The following is a 23,380-nucleotide window of genomic DNA, read 5'->3' on the forward strand; positions in this document are numbered from 1 at the left end:
TACTCAAAGGAGGTGGAAAAAGGAACTCTGGGTAGCTGAGGAAGGGCTGGAGGAGGCGGAAGATGAGGCAGTGGTGGCATTAGGAGGAGGTCCAAAATTAGATGTATCTCAGAAACTGAGATGGGAAAGGGGTCCAGGACTCAGGGAAGGAGTGGGTCTTTTGCAACAGAGGTCTAATCTCAACAGGAAGGAAATTTTGGATGTAGCGCTTGTGAAGCCTTTGCTCTCCAAGCAGCTTTGATAGACTTTGGATGGTGATGAGACAGACTTCAGTTGGCTTGGTGAAAAGAAGTGCAGTTGGGTAAGGAAAGAGGTTGCCATAAAAGGGAAAGGAGAGGCTGGTACCCCTTGAAAGAGCCCCATTGTCAAGGTGACATTTCCTGCCAGCAATCTTTCCTGTCTATCTTCCTCTCTCTCTCTTTTTCCTCCACTTTCTTTCCTGATTTTCTCCAAACTCATGGTCAGGAAAACCTGACTAGCCCATTAGACAGCAAGAATGAACCCATGGAGAGGGAGAGATTGAAAAGGCCAGAAAGAGAGGGACAGTCAATGGATGGGAATCTCGAAGGGCTGTACACCTGAAACTAATATTATAGTACATGTCAATTATACCCTAATTAAATGGGAAAAAGAAGGGAGAGTGGGGAGATAACATAGAGATCAGCTATCTAAGGGCCAGTAGGCGACAATCTTTGGACTAGGACCCTCTTTTGTTTGTTATCACCATTCAGTGCTCTTCCCAGTGAGAAGTACCACCTAAGACCACCCTGGATAGAAGCTTGGCCAATTGTCATGCCCATGGATAACAAGCAGAGCTTCCCATTGGTAAATTATTAGAATCCCACCCTCCTTATTCTTGAGTAGTTGTTCTCTGGCCCAAAGAAATGTTTTGGCCCTCAGGATGCAATTGATTACTACTTTCTAAACATCACCCCCAACTGCTCAGAGAAGGTGCTGGGTCCACTCAATAAAGAAATAGGAGCTTTCTCCATGGTAGTTCAGAAACACAGAGAGCAGGTGCACACACACACACACACACACACACATCTATTAGAATCTCCTGTGCTATTCACGCAAGACAACCCTTCCTGTCCTCACTCAACCTCTCACAGATCAGAATCCACCAAAGAAGAAAAATATCAGTCCCTGAAAGTGCTAATAGCATCAACTTTGGAATCCAAATGATACTGTTTTTGTTTCCATTCTATATTTATTGAATTTTCCTTTGATATTTTGTAAATATTAATCATCTCAGAGCCTTTTGAATTGCAATGGCTTATAGTCAAAACTGAGCAAAATGTACCATTTGAATAATAAAAACCTCATTAAAGCGAGGCTAAAGGAATTCTTTTCCTTTTGTACAAACCAATTAAGTGTCTTTTCAATTAGAAAAAAAAATTCTAGCACTTTATAGTTTCATATTACATAAGCCTGTTTTTAATTAATGGAGGTGACAAGTTTTAGGTACAGGGTACATATTTTGCCTCTGGTGTTGTGCAGTTAACATTAATAAAGGGTATTAAAATTTGGTGAAACAGGAAAGGAAGGGTGTTTGGGTCCTCCAGGCTGAGGTCTTTGGTAAGCCATTTTTTTTTTTTTGATTCAGTTTGCTTTTTCTTGACAAAATGCACAGGCAGGGATAAAGGTGTTATGAAGAGGTTATAGTGCCAAAATTCCAAATTTCCAGGCCTGTCTTAAAGACAGGGAAATGCTGAAAAAAATAGCTTAGAAGAGTTTTATTTTCTCTTGCAGACAAAAGGGAAGGGTAGAGACAGAAGAAGTGATAGTGACTTAATCTGGTCAGTATTTTACAGGATAATGGGGCTTAGCTCCTCTTCTGCTGTTGGATTTTAAGGTACTTCTAGTTTATATACGTTTTACAGTTCTAGCTCAAATATAATTATGACTCATCCTTATGAGTAAACTTTTATATAAATGTTGAGTATTTTCTTAGGAAAGATACTTAGAAACTTGTCTTAGTTTGCTAGAGTGGGTATAACAAATTACCACAAATTTGATGACCTAAAACAAGAGAAACTTAGCCTATCAAAGTTCTGGAGGCCAGATGTCCAAAATCAGGGTGTTGGCAGTGTTGGTTCTTTCTCGATGCTCTGAGGGAGAGTCCATTCAGTGCCTGTCTCCCAGCTTCTGGTGCAGGTTGGCAATCAGTGGCATTCCTTGGCTTTTAGATGCAACACTGCAGTCTCTGCCTTGGCCCTCATATATCCTTCTCTGGAGTCACCTGCCTGGCTCTTCTTTTGTAAGGACACTTGTCATTGGTTAGTTCCACCTTAATACAGGATGATCTCATCTCATGATATGAATTTAATTACATTTGCCAAGATCCTTTTCCCAAATAAAGCCACATTCACAGGTTCCTAGTGGACATATCTATTAGGGTCCATCATTTAACCCCCTACAGAAGCAGTGGCATATCATAGGGTTGTAAGAGGCTGTGCCCCATATGTAGGCAAAATGGGGGAGCATGATTTGTAGAGAATTCAAAACCAATAATAAAACTGACTAAAGGTTGCTGTGTTTTATTATGATCATACAGTGGCAATTCTAAACATTATCAGTGATAAACTATTTCTCTCTCAAGGTGTGAACTCTTGCCTCAGCACTGCCCCCATGTACTCTCTGAAACAGGATGACTGAGTGAAATAATGTGAAGTTTTCTAATTCTTATGATATATATTTTCAACTTAATATATAGAGTATAGGAATGTAATCACCGAGTTTATACAAAATAAAAAAGATAATATAAATAAATCTGCTCATTTAATAGAGAAAATCTTATTTACAATTTTGCTACTAGTAGAGTTTAACATGTTTCATCTTGTATTGCTTACTTTGTAATCTAGTTTTATAAAATTTTAAAATGTCATTATCCATACTTCTACAGGACTCAGAAGTTTTATTATTGATTTGTAAGCATTCTTTATATATTAAAACTATAGGTCCTTTATAGCATTGCACGAATTTGTCATTGTTCCTTTTTACTTTATTTAGATAACATTATTTTAGTTTTTAGAGTGTTTCCTTTATTTATTTAGTTTTTAATACGTTTTTATTGATTTCAGAGAAAGGAAGAGAGAGAAGGAGAAACATCAGTGATGAGAGAGAAACAATGAATTGTTGCTCCCTGCATGCCCCCCACTGGGGATCAAATACGAAACCAGGCATGTGCCCTGATCAGGAATCAAACTGTTGACTTCGTGGTGCATGGGACAGTGCTCAATCCACTGAGCCAAATGGGCCGGGCTATGCTTCCCTTTATTACATACCAGCATTTGTTTTTAAAAATTCATGACTCTGGCTACAGTCTTTTATGAGGTTGAAACAAAATCAGATTGTTAGAAAAAGTAATAGCTCTATGAAAAGTTTCTATAAAGGAACATTGACTTTCTAAAAATAAAAATACAGGAAATTATTTTACTTTCTATATCACATAGGAAATATTACCTGCAAGCCATTGGTGTGGAATTTGAACTGTATAAGAAAACATCACCCTCAATTACCAGCTCCCATAATTTCCAGGATTTAGAAACTCAAAGACCTTGGTGATTTGTCTGAAACAGACAAAATTCAGACTTTTAAACTTATCATCCAGTACTCCTCTAAAACCCCACCCTATCTCTTTTTCTCTTGTTTTATTTGTTAGCCAAATTCCCAAATGCTTTTTTTCTATCAAGCATTTAGTTGATTATATTGTTTTTTATTATAAAGATATCATATGTTAATTATGGGGAAAAGAAGAAGAAAATATGAATGAACTCAGAAAGAAAACAATTTAAGACACATTGGATTCTGTGGTAGCAATTAGACATGAGCAGAGCAAGGACCCTGGGCCAGGTACAGGAGGTCACCAGGGTGGAAAGCCCCAGGTGCCTACCAGAACTGGGAAAACAAGGACCTTGGCCCCAGGATAACCTTTCCTCCCCTTGCATATCGGTGGGGTGGCCATGCGGTTTAGACCCCCTGACCTTTCATATCACTGGTCATGTGCTTCAGACCTTCCCCTCACCTTTCCTCCCCTGGTAGGTCCCTAGTTATGTGGTAGACACCCTTGGAGAGGAACAAGGGGCCAAAGAGTGGCCTCATGTGACTCCCATACAAGCCCTTGCACAACCATTCCCTTAATCTAGTTAATTGACTCCTAGGGACAAAATCTAGGCTTCAGTTGTGTTTCAGCTCCAGGCTCAGAAATGCAGCAACACCAGACAAGCGATGCCATGGCTGACACCAGAACAAGCTGCATCGACTAATGACCCCCTACCCTAGTGCTGACCAATCACTGGATACCATGACCCTGATTTCATATACCTGGAAAGCTGATGAATATTCTATTGAGATTCTCCCCTAGGACCTCCCCTAAAATCCCCAGCTTTAATAGCTCTTAGGACTGAGGACCCAGAGGCTATCACTCTCTAAACCTACTGGAATTTTTTCTTTTTGAGTATACTTCGCTTTATTTCCCCTAAGTTTCAAGCGCCATTCCTTTGCCTCTATAACTTGTAAGGCTCACTTCTCTCTGTGACTTTCTAAATATACTTTTTCTTATAGTTTGAGTCTTGGTTCTGAATTCTTTCTTAGCCAGAACTGAAGCATCAAGGTTGCTGAATCAAGGTCTAATACCAGTGCTGTTTTCTCCACCTACATTTCCACCCACCCCTAAAGATAACTACTGTTAACATTTTTGTGTATACTTCATTACCACTGTGTGTGTGCTCTGTGCATGTGTGTGATCATATAATAGTATATATTTTGTTTTTTTATCATGAAGGTTTTACCAGGGTCAATAGATTTGTTTATTTGTTATTTTAATGGCTGCATAGTTTCCTATAATATACATATATTCAAATTCATTTAATGATTTCCCAATTGTATATTTCGTTTAATTCTAATATGTTGTTTTTATGTTGCAATTACAACACTGGGTAGCCTTGAATATATTTCTTTATAAAATTCTTATTAGTACCTTAGGATGATTTCCCACAAGTACAGTTTCTTTAAAACGATTTAGGATTTTTATTCACAGGAAAAGCTTACTTAATATTTTTAAAATTTTTATTATGAAATAAATATATACCAAATAAAATATTATAAGAGGCCTCCACTTACCTACCTGCAAAGCTCATTTCTAAAATGTAGATTTAATCTTACTTCTAGAAGAAATATACAAACCATATGTACCTGTCTCTTTAGACAGAGCATTTCTACCTTGGTAAGTTTACTGAGCACCTACTAAATACTGGTTCCTACGTTCACCTTTTTGCAGCATATTTTTCTTTTGTATTTACTTTAAGGACTATGTTGAAGAAGCTGAGAATTGGAAGAATTAAGAAGCATAGATTCAGTTAGGTGGTAGAATCTAGGTTCCACCCAGGGTGACCAACACAACCTGGTTTGCCCACTATGGCCCTGGTTTTAGCACTGAAAGTCCTGCATCCCAGGAACCCCTTCCTTCCACCAGCAACCCTGGACAGTTGCCAACTCCAAGTCCAAGTCCTTCCCCTTCAGAGTGATTTAAGATGCAGCATTCTGGGATATCCTCTTTCCAAGGGACTGGAATCTTGAAGATAGCGAATAATTGTTTATTCCTGAGAGAGCATGAGTTATCCTTGATTTTAGAGTGTTTATGCCTATATAACGTTGGCTGTTTTATTTTTCAGGTCTCTGCATGTGCTCGTGTGCAACGCAGCGGCTTTCGCTCTACCTTGGAGCCTCACAAAAGATGGTCTGGAGACCACCTTCCAGGTGAATCACCTGGGGCACTTTTACCTGGTCCAGCTCCTTCAGGATGTCTTGTGTCGCTCAGCCCCAGCCCGAGTGGTTGTGGTCTCCTCTGAGTCCCATAGGTGGGTTGGAATTCCATGTTTTGTTCCCTTATCGCCTTCTTGCACCAGCTAATATTCTCCCAAGGCTGTCTTTCTGAAAATAATTTTCATTAGTCCTACTCTGAAAAGTGTGAGTGCACTCGACCCTGCTTTATTTTTCGAGTTTTGTTTTCTTTTTGTGTGATTGTGGGAGATTATTTGGGGTTTTGAGTACAGTGATGTAGATTGTTTTTACAACTCTACTTCAAGCCCCTCATTGATTTTTCTTTGAGATGGAATAATAATTGATTAAATCTGAATGCCTGACCTTTATTGATTTGTCATTCAACAACTTCAGCATCTCACGAAGAAGAATGTGCAGTTATTCTAGCAGGAGAAACAATGCAATTAAAGACTGCGCGATGAAATCCAATTGTTTTATAATGAGAAATTAGGGAATTCAATGCAGACATTAGCTGTGTAATTGTAGGAAGGGAAGTACTGTAGTTAGAACATATTAGAAATCTGGCCATGCCTCTTTTGGTTAAAATTTCAATTAAAACATCAGATGGCACTTCTTTTCTATCACCATTAGGAGGATATTCAATTGAGTAAAAAAAAAAATTGAAAATTTCATCGTATTTTCAGCATATTTGTTCCTAGAGTTGGATAAACAACTATTTGTCTAAAGAGAAGTACTGGGGAAAGACAAAGGACTTGCTGGGTGAGGCTAGATTTAATGCATGTTAGGGAGATTTTCCTAGTATGGTTGGGAGCTTTCACTCTTAGCAAAGTAGCTGGAAAAATAATGTGCAAGTGCCTGTTTTCCCCCTTCTTCTCCGCTGTAAGTCCTGAAATGTTTTAGTGACCCAGAATGAAGCTTATTTTTAAAATCATGCTTCCATAAAATGTAACCCCTGGGACTTGTAAGAGAGAGACCAGCCAAGGGTTAGTCTGAATCCTTTATCACTCCCAAACACAGGGGCTTAGGGGCTAAGTGACACGCTGCAGAGAGATTTACTTCGCCCATTTTAAATTTATGATGGCTGAAATGAAAGGAAAATGCCAGTAATAATCCTCCCCCATGTTAAAAGACATGGAGCATCTAGTAATTAGGTGGTAACGAAATCTGGACATCCTTATCTTTGCAAATCACACCAGGTTTGTTAAAGAAAGTGGAGTGGCCCCGTTACGGCGTGAGGGAGGCCACTGTGGGGGCAGGCGCAGGCGAGCGAGCTCTGGAAATAAATCTGCCAGCCCCAGTCATGTGCCAGATGTGGAGGGCACCACGGGATGTGTTTAAATGAGCTGGTATTTAATGGGAGATTAGGTTGAATTGTCAGCTGCTCTCTTCCCTTTGTAAATCTGTATCTTGAATGGTATTTCATGGGATGTCTTTGTTCTCTCCTGAACTTCAGCAGTGTAATTCATTCCTGCCTTGGAGATCTGATTCTTAATTTCATTTAAAAAGTTGAATTGGAAGGAAGGGCCTTGACCCATTTTAGTTTATAGACAAGACCTTCATGAAGTGTGAGAGGAGTCTCACTCCTGTCAGGTGCTTGGTGCTGGTTTTGTGCTCTCTGATGATCCTTTGCACATATTAAAGGGTATTCTCTCAATACGTTAATTCTCCCACTTTGGTTTGTTTATTACACTTTAATCACCCCCCACAGCACCAGAGAGCCGGTGTGCACACTGGGTGCATAGGCCTGGGAACACACTTGCTCATTGCTCAAGGACCCAGAGCCTTAACCCATGTTGTAAAATGGAGTGTGGATATCTAATTACCTCCATAAACCTTGGTGGAATCTCTTCCTTGGAGTCAAGACCCTGTGTTAGGGGAAAAATAAAGTCCTATGTTTGCAGAAAATATTATACCAGTCTGCCCCAAGGCAAAATATTTATTAGCCCCCCTGTGTCTCCACTGTATTCTGGTTATTTATCTGGAGTGAATTGAGTTTCTGTATCCCTAAAATACATCATATTAAAATGAGAACTTGACTTCTTAGCTATGAAAAATTTTCAGATAACAATTTAAATAGGAGGAAAAGCACAGTGCTGCCTGAACAAGTCTAAATGGCTACAGCTGTGTGGAGATCTAAGCTGCCATACACACACAGAAACACAGCTTTTGATGCTAATTCCGTCTTATTCTTTAAACATACTAGCTTTTGTCTACATAGAATCCAGACTAATTACTTTATTTTGGAAGTTTAAAAAACTTCAGTTAAAAAATAAATAAATAAAAGGATCAGTGTAAATAGAAATACAAGCTAGAGGTTCCCTTATATAGCCGATGTTAATGTCCAGAGAGAAAATGTTAGCATGTTCTGGTACTGGTAGGAGGATCATTCTATTAAGACATGATTGTTTGGCTTTGCCAGTTTTTCAGTTTGAAAGTAGAGTAGGCAGCCTTTGAAGAATTGTTTTACTGCCTCTGGAGCTGAGAGGTGAATAGGGTAGTTTCTCAGCAAGCCTGTCCTGGCTCAGAGGAATCAGAAGCCTTGCCCGCACTTCCCACTTCCTGTATCGCTGTCAATACAAGCTAATCAGACCTTAAAAATGGGTGCGCTGCCCAGGAGATCAGCTGGCAGGAAATCAGGGGTCCACTTATGGGGGAGGCTGTGTGTAGAGGGTGGGGCCTGATATTTAGCAGCTGTGCTTTCTTGAAACCTTGCTTTAACCTGGTTCCATGTAATTTCTTATCATGATGTGTGTGTATGTGTGTGTGTGTGCGCGCGCGTGCTTTCTACATTTCTAGGTTTCTAGATAGGGGGCTATGAATGAATGACTTCTCTCTTTTTAGGAATTTAATCAACCCATTATGTTCCCCAGTCATGAGGTACTTTTGCATTGTCCTTAAAATCCAAAGCAGGAGACTCATTCTGAACATCTGAAAGTGCCAAGTGCCACATTCTTTATTCTCTCTAATGAGGAACATAAAGGATCTGAATCTAACGGTAAATTTTGCCTTTGTATCAAGGCTCAAAACAAAGTTTTTTGTTTTTTTTGTGTGTGTTTTTTTTTGTAATAAGGGAGACTTGGCTCTTAATTTGTTCTCTTTGTATTTAGTTTGTACTATGTGTTAAAACATTATATGAGGCAACAAGCAAACAGCTTACTATCTTTTAAAAATTCACAGTCTAGCACTGGAACCAGGTGAACAAATGCTTTGAGGTCTGGTGTGGTAATGCCAGAGGCAGGATGTGTGGACAAAATACAAAGATGGCATAATTTGCTTTGTTACTAATCTTGGAGGGGTGGCAAGGTTATTGAACACTAATACTATCACGGCCTGGGTCCTGGAGATTGGATACTTAATTTCTGTGGAAACATGCATTTCAGTCCACTTTGCATTTTTTCAATCCTCCTTTGCCACCTAAGAAATCATTGTGACAACCGGCAGTGGTAGAGTTAGTTGGGTAAAGCTCCCTGGAAGAAATGGCACCTGAGCTGGTTTGGACTAAACAAATATGCCAAAAAGGGTTTCCTGCAATAGGGGAGTGGAGAGAGAAGGATGTTATATTTATCTTACACCTCTTAGATATGGTCTGAGTCCCTGATGCACTTTTCTACTCAAGTAGGTAATAGTTCCAGGATATGGCCTATGGCTTGGATCATTGGGTTCTCAACTCAACAGTCCCTTTTTGTAACAACTCTTCCTTAACACCTTATCATAGTGATTTTCAACCTTTTTCATCTCATGGCACACATAAAGTAATTACTAAAATTCTGTGGCACACCAAAAAGTGCATTTTTTGAGGATCTGACAAAGAAATCTGTATAATTTGTTCGTTCACTTGGGATGGCTATTGGTGTGTTTTCTGTTGTCATTTTTTTTTTTTATTTGACAATCTTAGGGAAAAGAAGTCAGTGTCTCTGACAAAATAGTCAGCTGCAGCATGTTTTAAAAATTCTTGCAGCACATTGTTTGAAAATTGCTGCCTCCTTAGAATGTTAAAATACAGTTCAGAAGTAATATAACTTTCCTGCATAAATATATTTTAATTAAATATGTTAGTTTACTGTAATATAAAGAAAAAAATGTGAAGCAAAATAGCATATGTTTCAACATGTGAATGCTTGGGCAGGACTACAGGAAAGGTAAGTATCAGATGGGCATGCCCAGGCATAAATCACCTAGTGGGGAGGATATTAAAAAAATGCAGACTGTAGACAGGCATGTGGCAGTCCAAGACTCCAGTGCCACCAGCATTAAGTTAAGCCTCACCTCCCCCCAGCCCTAATCACGAAATCTGAAAGTGTATTCATTCCTCATTCATACAGTTGTTGTACTATCCTCCCAGAAATGCAGTGGGTGTTAAAACTGTGCACACATGTAAAGCACAGTTAGGCCCTAGGCTCAGACAATCACACAGGCTTTTCAGCTGCATGAATGTCCAGTGCAGGAGTCCTCACTGAGCGAGACTCCACCTGCCTTGCAGGACAGCTATCATTCACAACCCCCCACTCCCCGCCACCCAGAATCATAATGACAATCAGAAAAAGGCTCCTGTAAGTTTTTAAATTTCCTGCTAAGTTCCACTGCCTAAAAGGATGAAGTTTAGAAGTCTGGGCTCTCCCAGTGGTTTGGGGGACCTTGGGAAGGGATGGCAGCCAACAATTACTTTCCTAGTCCTTTTGCCATGTCAATAATGGTGATTATGGCCATCAGCTTTGTTGATGACCTCAGACCAGCAATGTCATTTAACACTAGAAACTGGATGTCACCGACTGAGTCCTAAAAAAGGGATATTTAATTTCCATTAAAACATGAATTTTTTTTCTGCCCCTGCGATGCTTCTTTTGGTCATAGCTCAACTGAACTGCTCATGTTAAGTAAGGAATGACCAGATTATTCCATCATTTTCATTTTACCTTTGCTTTGTTTCGCACAGCAGTTATCCAGATTCCTCTTATTATGCTTCTTTACTACTCATTGCTAATCTAATGAAGCAAACTAAGTTCTTAACAATGATGAGTCTGTCATCTAGAAAATCCTTTTGTTATTATCCATGCTTTAAAAGGCAGTCACTACTTTGTTGTTGATTTTTTTAAAAAAAAAAAAAAGGAAGAAAGAAAGGAAAAAACAAACAGCTGGTGTTTAACGACTCCATCAGACCCAATTATAAAACATCAACTACTTACTTTGATTTGTGTGTATCCATGCCATGGGTATACTTAAAAACATTAGACCCCGCCAGAACTCATTTTGGCTTTGTTTATATTTGTCTTTTAAACATATAAGACTATTGATGGCACCTTACCAAGGTTGTAACCCCTTTATAATCATTAATTTTTAATCTGGAAAAAGAGTCTTGGAGGCAGCAAGACTCATCTATATATTTACTTGGATGCTCTAGTGAAAACTATACAGGGCTCCAGCTTTGGCTAAAATAACCCAGGAAAACCCTGTCAAAGGTTAGCAATGTGATATCTTCCTGCTTCCAAAAGCAGCAGCCCTTCATTTAAGATGCTTTTCCATTTAACTTAATTATCCCTGAACTTCCTATTGAAGGTTTTGAAAAATATATGTGAGTGTCGGGGGGGGGGGGTTTAATATGTTAAGACTGCTCCCTTTCTGAATTTGGGTCTTTATGAAGCCTATCTTTGCATCCAGTTGGTTTATATTGTTAAATCACCATTGTCTATTTTTATGGGCAACTTTGTTTCGAGGTTTGCACCATTGGGTTTTCAGTCGTCTTTGTGTAGTTTTGCAGATTTTCAATAAAAATTAAGAAGCTATATCAGATGTCAGCGCTTGGCTGCTTCATGCCATCTTTTCTATTTTTTTATTTTTTATTTTTTAGATTTACAGATATTAATGATTCCGCAGGAAAGCTAGACTTCAGCCGCCTCTCTCCATCTAAAAATGACTACTGGGCCATGCTGGCTTACAACCGGTCCAAACTCTGCAACATTCTTTTCTCCAATGAGCTTCATCGCCGCTTGTCCCCAAGAGGAGTCACCTCGAACGCAGTGCATCCAGGAAACATGTTGTACTCCTCCCTTCATCGCAACTGGTGGGTGTACACGCTGCTGTTCACCTTGGCCAGGCCTTTCACCAAGTCCATGGTAAGTGAACGACTTCGTCACCGCAGACCCATTCACTGTGCCTTTCTAAAGGGTCCTTGAGAAACCCAGGCGTGCTTTCTTCAGCCTTTCACCTCTTGGAATGATGAGTCTGGTCTTCCTAATCACATCATCAAGCCTATTGAAGCCATTGGAAAGGGCCCTTGAACACATTTCAGTCGACTTTTGATTATGTTTGTCTCTCTAAAGGTGTCTCGAAGGGCTGAGTGGGAGATATGGTTTCTCAGTTTTGTGTTAGTGTGACTAAAAGTCTTGATAGCAATTATTGGTTTTCGTTTGATGTGCTTTTATTATTCAGAAAGTGCAGCGCTTGGTAACTGTGTTTTGCATTAGTAGGTGAACAACATGGATTTATGACTGTTGAATTATCAGATGATGTGATTCCTTTATTTCCACTGGGAATCTGTATCTGATGTTCCAAATTCTTTTCTTACTGGTTGTACACCTCTCCTGGGGCATACTTGGTTGGCTAGAAGTGAGTTTTATTCTTTACTTCCCCAACAATGAATTATTTTGGATGAATTACACTACTGCGGTTAGATTTAGAAATGTTCACAAAGGTAACTATGACATTTTTATGTTTTTAATGGTCGTAAAACAACCATATCTAGAAACTTCCTCCATGAAAGTGTTTCAGTAAGAAGTAAGTTGAATGAAGAATACACATTTGATGTAGTATTTTTCTAATCTGCAGACTTTAATCTGGCTATTTAGTATGATAGCCACTGACCACATATGGCTATTGAGCCCTTGAAAAATGAATAAAGAACTAAATTTTTAATTTGATTTAATGTAAATAGCCGCACATGCCTAACAGCCACCCTGTTGGAAAGCACATTTCAATAATGTGCCCAGCACAGTGCCTGTGGTATGGTAGGTATGTGGCACTTCTTGCAATAATAGTTGTTATTCTTGTTGTGAATATTACCTTGGTCCTGAACAATATTTTCTAAAATGTAATTGCTGCCAATGAATACAGGGGTCACAGAATTAAAGAACTCTGTAAATTGGGAGTCTGCTGTTGGTGGTCGGGCAACTTTTATCCCTGAACTCAACAGCCCAGGGAGAGGGTTATAGGCAAGGTAGGGAGGGTGCTCATCTGGGGAGAGCTTGATTCTCCACCCTGTCCATTTGGTCCCTGCGGAAACCACTGTGCTTAGACTTTTCATGTCCCTGTCCCAAGTGATCATCTTTTAAATGTCACAAATGTACTTTTTTAGATAAGCCTATGGATTAGGAAGACTATGAAATATGTAGCTAAATTTAGATTCTTAGGAAAATTCTAGTAATATCTTTATACATGTAGGTATTTGGTGGTATTTCTTAGCCATTACAGCTCCATATGAATAAGTGTATAAAGAGGGTGGGAACTCTGGACTGGTTCGTCAAACTCACAGCCAATCACTTCTCTTTCATAAACATTTAATACTCTCAGAGGAGAAACCAGCAGGAGCATAAACCTGGGATCACTATATTTTACTGGTGGGATAGACGGGGCTTATTGGGAAAGTCACCATGAGTTTTATTCTTCTGTGTGCTGCTTCTGATTGCTTTTATCATGAGAAGATGTTTGTTTCATGGTTTGCCGTTGTAATGCTAACACATTTTTGGAAATAAGCCATGCAGTTGCATTTCCATCCCCACTCATGGAAACTGTTGGATTCCTATCACCTCTTGTGCATTTCGACTTCAGAGAAAGTGTTTTCCCTTGACACTATTGTTGCCGGAGTATATATTCCATTGTACAAGGTCAAGGAAATAAGAGCTACAACTCGGCCTTGTGCTTGGAAGCCCTGCGTGGGCTTCTCCCCCACAGACTGCTCCCTGAAGTATTAAACAGCAGTATTGTAATATCAGTGTCCCTTTTTTATTTGCAGTGACTTGCTGTGACTATGGTGATTTTAGTTACAGTAATTAGGTCACCCTTCATGGAGTCAGGCTATTTTAAGTGCCTCTTTAAGGAATATTGTTGCAGATCAGTAATTTTACAATTGGATGTTCTTGTGTAACTTTATTAAATGTAATCTGTCTTTTAAATGTTGCCCTTTTACAGTTATACATTTCTAATTGTTGCTGTAAATGCATTATCACTTTGAAATTAATTAATTTTTCCATTTTGGCCGCCTGCAGTATAATAATCACTAATGAGAAACTCATAGGGATTAATTTTCAGCTCAGCGACCCCCACTGGTAAAGCGTGTTTCTGCCTCCTCTTACTCTTGAGGTCTAGGGGACAAGACAGAGCCTTGAGGATCCTGGGGAAGAATTTGTGTGCCTTCCAATTTATGATAAAATAACAGTAGTTGATAAAATAGTAATAGGTTTTTTTCATGTTTAAAAAAGATGCAAGATTCCTCAACTAGCTGCTATTGAAACATCTTTAAGGAAACTGATGTTTGCTGGGAGCTTTTAAATAATGAAGTCACATACAGCATGTGTGTGCTGTCTTTTTATTTTCTGTCTCTTTATGCAATTAAAATATCCTAAAATTATATTTTGTATATGTATACATGAATATACATTGTATGTTAGTCTATAAGATATATTCTTGTATACATATTGCTTTATGAGGCTTAATTCACAAAACCTGGCATACTGTATTTTCAAGGATTATTTTGCTACCTGCAGTTGTTGCCCAGTGGGATGGCTTTAGATTCCTGGCATACTCTCAGTAAGGTGCAACTTAGCAGTGTAAGCTGGGCACCATCATGCTTCCTATATCAGCATATGGATCTTGAGGTATCTCATAACCCTTCTGCAGTGATGGAATTATTACCCTCATTTTGCATTTAGAAGCACAGAGAACTTGCCCAACTTGTTCATGCAAATGGTATTTCAGCCTCAGAACCTTTGTCATCTATTCCCAAGTCCACTTTCTGCATCAGTGCCCCACAGTACCCCTGCCACAGATATCTAGTTGTGCAGTTATGTTTTCTTCTTAACATGTTTGAAAGAGCCTTCGTGAAATTAACCCTCCACCTGTCCATTTCCCCCCACATAAGCTTTCAGTTCTGGTAAACGACATCCGAGGCCCCAGCCAGCCCTGTGTGGATCCCTATGTAAATCTGAAGCTGAGCACCATCACGTGCTTCTTGGGGTGTTTTGTGCAACCAAATATTTGTGTTGGCAGGTAACAGTAGAAAGAATATCATGTGTTAGGGGAGCAAGAGCTTAGCAGATGTTTTAGGGAACTACATTTTCAAATCATTTTACATTAAAAAAGAGCTTGAGTTGGTAGAACTTTTGAAAAGATTGGGTTACGTTTCCTGTGGCCGTGTAAAGCCAGGCATTGTGCTGAGTTTTAACAGATGTTCAGCTACCCTGTTAATGGATGGGCCTGCAATGCCGGTTCTGTTGCAAAGTTATAAATTAAACTAGAAAAAGCACAAGATGTCATTCTCCTAACCTTCGGGAAAGCCAAGCTGGGTAATTCTGCCCTTGAATAACCTGCTGCAGGGTGATTTATCGTTGGACAATTTAAAACATAATGAAGGAGATAATAGATGTTGATTTGTTCTTTAAATTAGTATTTTAGAAAAATACTCTCCCCCTCTCCCCTTTAAATACCTGCAGCTGACTACACCCCAGATACTGTCAAGGACATCCCCCTACCCCCCTTGAATCTCTTGGCACATGGAGTAGAAAGCAGGGACCTTTTTCTGTTGGGAGGAGGAAATATGATTTTCAGAGTAGAAATTTCAGCCTATTCTTGATTAATCTAAATATTTTGAGACTTCCTAGTGAGGGCTGATTCTCTGGCTGCCATGCTCTTGCCCATTTAAAAGTGTTAGAGAAGCAGACTCTGAGGACCTTCATGGCTGGGCCACACTTGAGCTTTCCTGCAGACGTGCACAGAGGACCTGGTGGCTGAGCTCCTCTCCTTGCTGAGGCCACATCCCTGCAGCCTCAACATCCTCCTTACAGCATTATCATTAGCAATAGTTTTATTAGTCATGGCTCAATTCTGTCTGGAGTTTTACAATTTACAGTGTTTGTTCAATTCAGAGTCCAAGGGATATGGTAGAGCAAACAAGAGTGAAGGGTTTAGCATCATTAGGCCTGTGTTTAAAACTCAGGTTTCTCCTCTTTTTTAGTTGTATAATTTTGAAATTATTCAGCCTCTTGGGGGCTTCTTTTCTACATTACTTGACATGTTTTGGACTGCGAGTTACTAAGATGCAGTTAAAAGTGGTTGGAATAATAGAGATCTGTTTTTCTCGTTGATCCAGGGGCCCCAAGGCAGCCAGGGATGCATTTGGCTCCTGAATGTAGGCAGCTCCTTTGTGATGGTGTTGCCTCTTTCCTTCTGCTTATAAAATGACTGCAGCAGTGCCAGCCATTGTATCCTACAAGATAATGTCTGAAGACAGGACAGGAGGGACCGGGCCCCTCCTCCTATGCCTCTGTCTCAGAATTATCCTCCCTGGGAGACTTCCTCTCAGCTCACTGGCCAGGATTGAGTCACTTGTCCATCCTAGGTGCAGGGGAAGCTGAGAAAGTGCATTCCTGGCATTTTGTATCTCTAGGGCGGGAGGGGAGATCTGATGGCAAGGAAAACGGGTAAAATAATGGCTTTGAATTGAATAGGTGTGCATATAGTTTTGTCTCTGGCAAGGCTGAATGCTATTTTATTGGGTCACTGTGAAAGCAAGTGAGGATTGAGTGGAAGGCACCTGGCCGTATCTGGCCCCCTTCCTCTCAACCAGTTTTACCTCTAGCCACTTTCAGCCTCTTTCTCCTTCCCTTGTCAGGCTGTTGAAGCAGACTGTTCTTTAGTCCAGAGCTCTCCTTTCCTCCACTCTCACGTTCTACTTGTCCTTCAAAACTCAATCCAAACGTTACACCTCAAGAGAGCATTAGGTCAAGATTTGCTCATATGAGCCAGTACCTATAATAATATCTGATGCATAAAGCACTCCATAAACATGTGCTGAGTGAGTACATGAAGGACCCCCAAAATTTCTCCTTCATTGCATCGAACACACATAGTTTCTGTAGTTTGTATTTCATGTCTGACTCCCACTCTCCTGAAAATGCTATTTTTGCCTTCACACCACTGTATCCTGGTCCATAAAGTAAATGCTCACTAAAATTTGTAAATGAATAAATGAAAGATGATTATGTGCTTAATGAATGAGAGTTATTAATATATTCTTTATCATTAGCCTCCCTGACATGCAGAGGTTTGCAGTTGAGGGTGCAGATAAAGAAATGGGGGAGGCTAGAGGACCTGCCCAAAGTCACACAGCTAGTACATGGCAGGACTGGGACCAGAACCAAGGACCCTTGACTCCTTATGGAGTGACACAGGAAGGATCTACCCAGAGGTGTGTGTAGGGAGGGAGAACAGCATGGTATAGGAAAGATAGGATAAGCTTTAGAGCTAAGCAGCTCTCGGGTCAAACCCCAGCTCTGTCCCATGCTAATTCTTAGGCACATTTTATAACCTGATTAAGATTCTCTTGTAAGATGGGGATGTTGTACCTACCACATGGACTTGTGCTGATGCTTGAAGGAGACCATGAATGTACATCTACCTAGAAGGTACTAGATGCTCAGTAGACATTAACTTGTATTTTTATTTTTGCCTGTGTTGAGAATTAAAGATCATAATATATAGGAATGCTAGATACTCAGTAAACATGTATTATTATTGTTGTTACTGTTACTATTATTATTGTCATTTTATTTTCAGATGAGAAAAGGCTTGTCTGCCCATTGCCTATAGATGCCTATTCTCCAAATGCTGGCTCCATGTCTGTCACAGATGGTCTCTTTCTCCCATAAACACATCATGTACAAGTCTAAATAAGCACTGAGCAACATCAAAATGGAAGCTAGAATTAGAAGGGCTTCCATGGTGCATAATATAAGCTTTCCTGGCTGCTGTTTAAAGCCACCAACAGCACACCTTAGCTTTGAGGATAGATCAGCCTTCTCTTGTTAAAACAAAGACAAGGAAACTATGTCCTGCTTTGTGAGGCCATCGCATCTCATTGCTGTATTTTCTCAGCCTTGCTTTTCAGTATTCTATGTCTGGTTAGGCCTTTGTTCCTGAAGGAGCAACCGAGAGGGGAAAGGTGACTATCTGGCCTTAATATGTATGAAAAAATTATTTAATGAACATTTAACCAAGATTTAAAATTCTCCCAGTTATATTTTCCTCCTTTCCTTTTCTTCCACGTCCCCGTTGGCATCTCGGTAATGCATTGCCTTTTCTTAACTCTCTTTCTGGCTCTTTCATTACTTTTAAGTTAGTGGTGCCTCCTTTGATCTTCCCCCCTTTCAACTTCCTTTCCTCCAATTTCATACTTCTTTCCAGTGAGTTTTGGCTGTCGCGCTGCGGAGACATTGAAGGCTGGCACGATTAAACAGATGCCAGGAGTTTGTGCTGCCCCATGATGATGTTTCTGAAATGTTTCTTCTATGAACCTTGATTCTCGTATAACTACCCGGGCACGTTGGTTTTTCCTTGTGAGGTGGGGAAGGTAATGTTTTTTTTGGCAGCAATAAAGGGAACTCAAATCTGGTATTCTGAATTATTCAGACACTAAAATCCATACCCTCCCACCTTCTTATTACTCTAAGATTAATGAAGATTTGAAAATCAGCTGAGGACATATTCTCAGGTGACACGAGAGCCTACTTAGTGCCAGGCTCCACGCTCCTGGGTTTACATTTTTATACTTTGTCTCACATAATGTCATTTTAGAGTTAGCTCTCAATACATGATGGTGTGTCTCTGAGCAAGTCTCTTACCATCTTCGGGCCTCAGTTTTCTTACCTGTAAAATGAGTCGGTTAACCAAGGTTAGTTGTCCCAAACTTTGGATGTCACAGAACAGTGTAATTCAAAAGGAAGTTAAATAGGGAGACTGATGCAGGTTCATACTTTTTATTCTCAAATCTCTGGATGAGAACACACTCACCAACATCAGTCATCTCCACTATATAAAATAATAGGTATTTTACTGCCCAAAACTGTGCAGGACGATTGTGGGAAAAGAAGCAGTTCTTTCAATTGAATATATTTAACTTCAGGTCTAATTCATTGCAGTCTCACTGTTGGTGATGTTGTCCTTGTTGAAAATGCTGGGCTTACACTTGGGAATACCTGGCCTGGAAGATTCCACGGGTACTGTTTCTGCTCCAAAATTCCTTGGAGAATCTTTTGGATCCAGATTCCAAACTTTCAGTAACGCTAATGGCATCTCAACACCAGTTCAGTAAGGAGCCTGCGGTGAGACCGTCTGCAACATGCAGACCCCTCAGGACTCTCCACAGTGGAGTGAAGGGAAACAGGCTGATGCAGCTCTGAATCGAGGTGTCAGCTGACCCCTCACAAACACGGGCTTCAGCCTGTGCCCTTTTCTGACTATGGCACCGCATCTACTTATTTCACAGTTTCTGTGGGTCTGGAACCTGGGTGTGCCTTAACTGGGCCCTGTGCTTTAGGGTCAACTCTCAGGTTACAAACAAGGTGTCAGCCAGGCTATAGACATTCAAGGCTCAGTTGGAGAAAGTTCACTTCCAAGCTCAAGTGCTTGCTGGCAGAGCTCAGTTCCTTGGGGCCTAGTAGAATGAGGGCTGGGGTTCCTCTCTGTTGTTTAGCGGGAGGCCCCTCTCTGGGTTCCTTGCCACAGTGGCCTCTCCAGCATGGCAGTTTACTTTATCAAAGTGTGTAAGCTAAGAAGGAAATAAACCTATGAGCAGGACAGAAGTCACAGTCCTGTGTCACCTCACCACCGAGGTGACATCTCATTACCGTTCCCCATTATGTTTACCAGAAGCAAGTCACTGGGACTGACCCTCTCATGGGATAGGATTTCATAGTGGCCTGAATACTAGAAGCATCGGGGCCCATCTTAGTTTCTGCCTGTCACTTTTTACAAGTTCAGTGGGGTTTTCTGTTTTATTTTTACTTTCTTGGTCTTTTTTGTGTGTGTGCCTTTTGGTAGGCTATCTGGTGGCAGATTTACTCGTAGGCTTTAATATTTTTTGGCCTTAAGCTTTCCTTATTGACACATTTATCTTTGCCTTGCTATTCTCCTATTTGCATTCTTCCTGTATTCTTGTCCTCCTTTCTGGGCTAACAGACATACCATTTTGTTTTTTATATATGTATGTCAAGTATTTGTTTTCATACTGCTTTATTACAAGGGGCCTTGTTAATCAATGGCCCAAATTTTCCTTCAAAAGAAACATTCACAGCCAAGTTTTGATTTGAGTTTCAAAAATAGGCCAGAAACCCTGGACTCTTTTTAAGCCATAAAGGTAGATAAAACTCACTGGTCATTTTAAAGCCCATGTAGAATATTATTCCAGACTAAGTATAGTCTTGAGAATTTGGTTGTAGTTGTTTCTTTGGGGTTTGTTTTATTAAATAGATTTCTAAGGGAAAAAACTTTTATTTTGCTGTTTTCAGAAAATATTGTAGAGATTGATTTGGAATGCTGGCTTGATTTTCATGTTATAAAGCCTGTTAAAATTTATAATGAGTTAAGTTTCTTATTTAGTAATATTCTCATTTCCCCTGCGAAATATCAAGCTCTTTTACTGAATCGGAGCTCCTGTTTCTACACATTTTGCCTTGTATGGACTCTGCACCCTTGAAACATCTCATCCTCAAGTTTCATAGGATGGGGTCTCTTTAATCATTTACATTTTGCAAAAAGAAAGTGAAATATTCTTCAAGAAGCCAAAGTAATCCACGGGAATGTATGGTGTTTGTTCAGCTGGATATCTTATTTATTTGAAGTACTGAGAGAAATCTCTTCTGACTGCTCAAAAAAGGGAAGAATAAACAGTGAGACTGTCCAAGTAATCTGAGCTAGAAAGTCCCTCCTTTCACAGGAACATTATAAAAAGTATATTCACTGGGTCCAAAAAAAATACTGTATATCTACTACTGAGACCTGCATAATGTTTTCTTAGTATTCTCACTCTTTAAAAGAAAAAGAAACTATAAAATCTTGGAACTTTGAAATATTTTTGATATTTTAATATGCCTGGGCAGGTGAATGCAATAAGTCTGTTTTTCCTTCTTAGAACATAGCATTTCTCATTAGATTTTGTGTATGCTCTGTATAATTTGTCCCTTTGTTGATTTTCCATAACCATAAAAGACCAAGTAATGAAATTAGCGTGGATGAAATCTCTGTATTAACTCTGAACAGATTTCCTATAAAGGAGGCATTAGACATTTAAAAAGTCAGAGGGATGGGGGTCGGGAGGAGGGATGTGGGGAGAGGTGGAGAAGGTAAAGGGGATAGATAAATGGTGGTGGAAGGAGACTTAAGATGGTAAACACACAGTACAACACAAAGATGATGTATTGTAGAATTGCATACCTGAAACCTATATAATTTTATTAGCCAATGTCACCTGAATAGATTAAAAAAAAGAGACATTTAAAAGAAAAAAAAAACATTTCAAAAGAATTAGATTCTGGAGTACACCCAGTCTGGAAGATAATATAGATTTTTTTTTCTCTCTTTTTGTTTTCTCTGTACCACCCATTGGGAATGAGCTGGCATATTTCTTGTGGATGGAAGGGTCTTTTCTTGGCTATAGTATGCTTTTCCCATAACCTTAAGCCTATTTATCACATTTTCCCATCCCACTTTCTCTCATTGCCAGGCTCAAGGCTCTGTTGGATTCATATTTTTAAAAACTTAAAAATTTAAAATTAAGCTTATCTTTGCCAAAGTCCGTTGACGCACCTACATGGTCTCTGTAATGAGAAAAGTTGATGTGTGTTGGATGCAGTATGGGAGTTTCACTGTGAGTGTTCTCTGAATAAGTGTAGGTTTAGAGGACAAAGGAAAGCAATAATAATAACATAAACAACAGCTTATGTTTATTAGGACTTACCTGTGCCAAGTAAGCCCTGTTCTAAGTACCTTTGTCTGTTAACTCACTCATTTCCCATAGTCCATTACCAACATCATATAGTGGATTGGAGCTAAGATGAGCACGTTGCTGTATTTTGTTGAAGACGAATGTTTTGTGATATAGCAGAAACCCCAAACATGGGCTTTGAAGTTGAAGAAACTAGCTCCAAATCCCAGCCTTTCCTTCTAGTGACCCCTGTCATCGTGGGCAAGTCACACTAAGCACCTCGAGCTTTCATTTTCTTTGTAAATGGAGAATATAGTTCTCACATCTTCAGATTGTTGGAGGATTAAGGCACAGCTCAACCCCAGGGCTATAGTAGACACTCAGGAAATACTAATTTTCTTTGTATCCTATCAGTCAATGTAAACTTCCCTGTAAATGTACTGATTTCTAAGGACATAGAGAAAGCTGTTGTCAAAGATGTTGTCTATTACATGACCACAAAACATAGGAAGTTATGCCACTGCATGTGAGATATACCCTTAAGCTCTGAATTCCAAGAAAAACCCCAGAGAAATTCCACAATACCTTCTGCTTGATAACGAAATGATAACATAATGTATTGTTGGAGCTCCTGGTCTATTTTATGCATTTTCAGATCATTAATGCTATTGGTTAACATAATCAACTTCCTCCAGTTTTTAGTGACTGAGATATTTCATTCACCTTGTCCTACACTTGATCTTTCTTTAAGTCACCTTAGATCTATTTTTGGAGGCAAGTCACATATCTACACTAATAAAAGAGAAACATGGTAATTGGCGTACGACTGCTACCCTTTTCATTGGCTAATCAGCGAGATATGCAAATTAGTCTACAGCCAAGATGGCGGCTAATTGCCATATGTCAGCCCCAAGCCTCAGACTGAGGCTTTAGGCTGGGGCCTGGGCGGAGCCATCCAGCGATCATTGATGGCAGCAGTGGCGGGGAACCAGGCGGAGCCAGCCAGCTATGCTTGATGCCGGCAGCGGCAGGGAGCTGGGGTGCTCCGGCCCAAGCCTAAAGCCTCCGCCAGAGGCTTTAGGCTTGGCCAGGTCCAGCCAGCCAGGGATCCTTGATGGCAGTTGCAGCAGGGAACCGGGGCGGAGCCAGCCAGCGATCAGTGGCGGGGAGCTGGGGGTGCCCCAGTCCAGGCCTAAAGCCTTGGCCAGAGGCTTTAGGCTTGGGCCAGGGAGGAGCCAGCCAGCGATCGTTGATGGCCGAGCGGCTGCAGGGAGCTGGGGGTGCCTCAGCCCAGGTCTAAACCCTCAACCTGAGGCTTTAGGCCAGGGCTGGGGCCGAGCCAGCCAGCGATCATTGATGGCAAAGGTGGCGGTGGGGAGCTGGGGGTGCACAGGTCCAGGCCTAAAGCCTCGGCCTGAGGCATTAGGCTTGGGCCAGGGAGGAGCCAGCCAGGGATCATTGATGGCTGCAGCGGCGGGAAATCGGGGTGGAGCCAGCCAGCGATCATTGATGGCAAAGGTGGCGGTGGGGAGCTGGGGGTGCACAGGTCCAGGCCTAAAGCCTCGGCCTGAGGCATTAGGCCTGGGCCAGGGAGGTGCCAGCCAGCGATCTTGATGGCAGGGAGCATGG

General features: G+C 40.5%; 1 protein-coding gene across 1 annotated transcript in view; it reads left to right on the top strand.

Annotated features, from left to right (window-relative positions):
- Window positions 1–23,380, top strand: part of WWOX (WW domain containing oxidoreductase) — a 933,211-nt gene that overhangs the window by 255,809 nt on the left and 654,022 nt on the right. Inside the window, exons 7-8 of the mRNA XM_006754448.2 lie at window positions 5,676–5,861; window positions 11,630–11,894. Coding sequence (XP_006754511.1) covers window positions 5,676–5,861; window positions 11,630–11,894 — 451 coding nt within the window. The remainder of the gene's footprint in view (window positions 1–5,675; window positions 5,862–11,629; window positions 11,895–23,380) is intronic.

This window comes from Myotis davidii, unplaced genomic scaffold (assembly GCF_000327345.1).
Source record: "Myotis davidii unplaced genomic scaffold, ASM32734v1 scaffold391, whole genome shotgun sequence".
Classification (NCBI taxonomy): Eukaryota; Metazoa; Chordata; class Mammalia; order Chiroptera; family Vespertilionidae; genus Myotis; species Myotis davidii.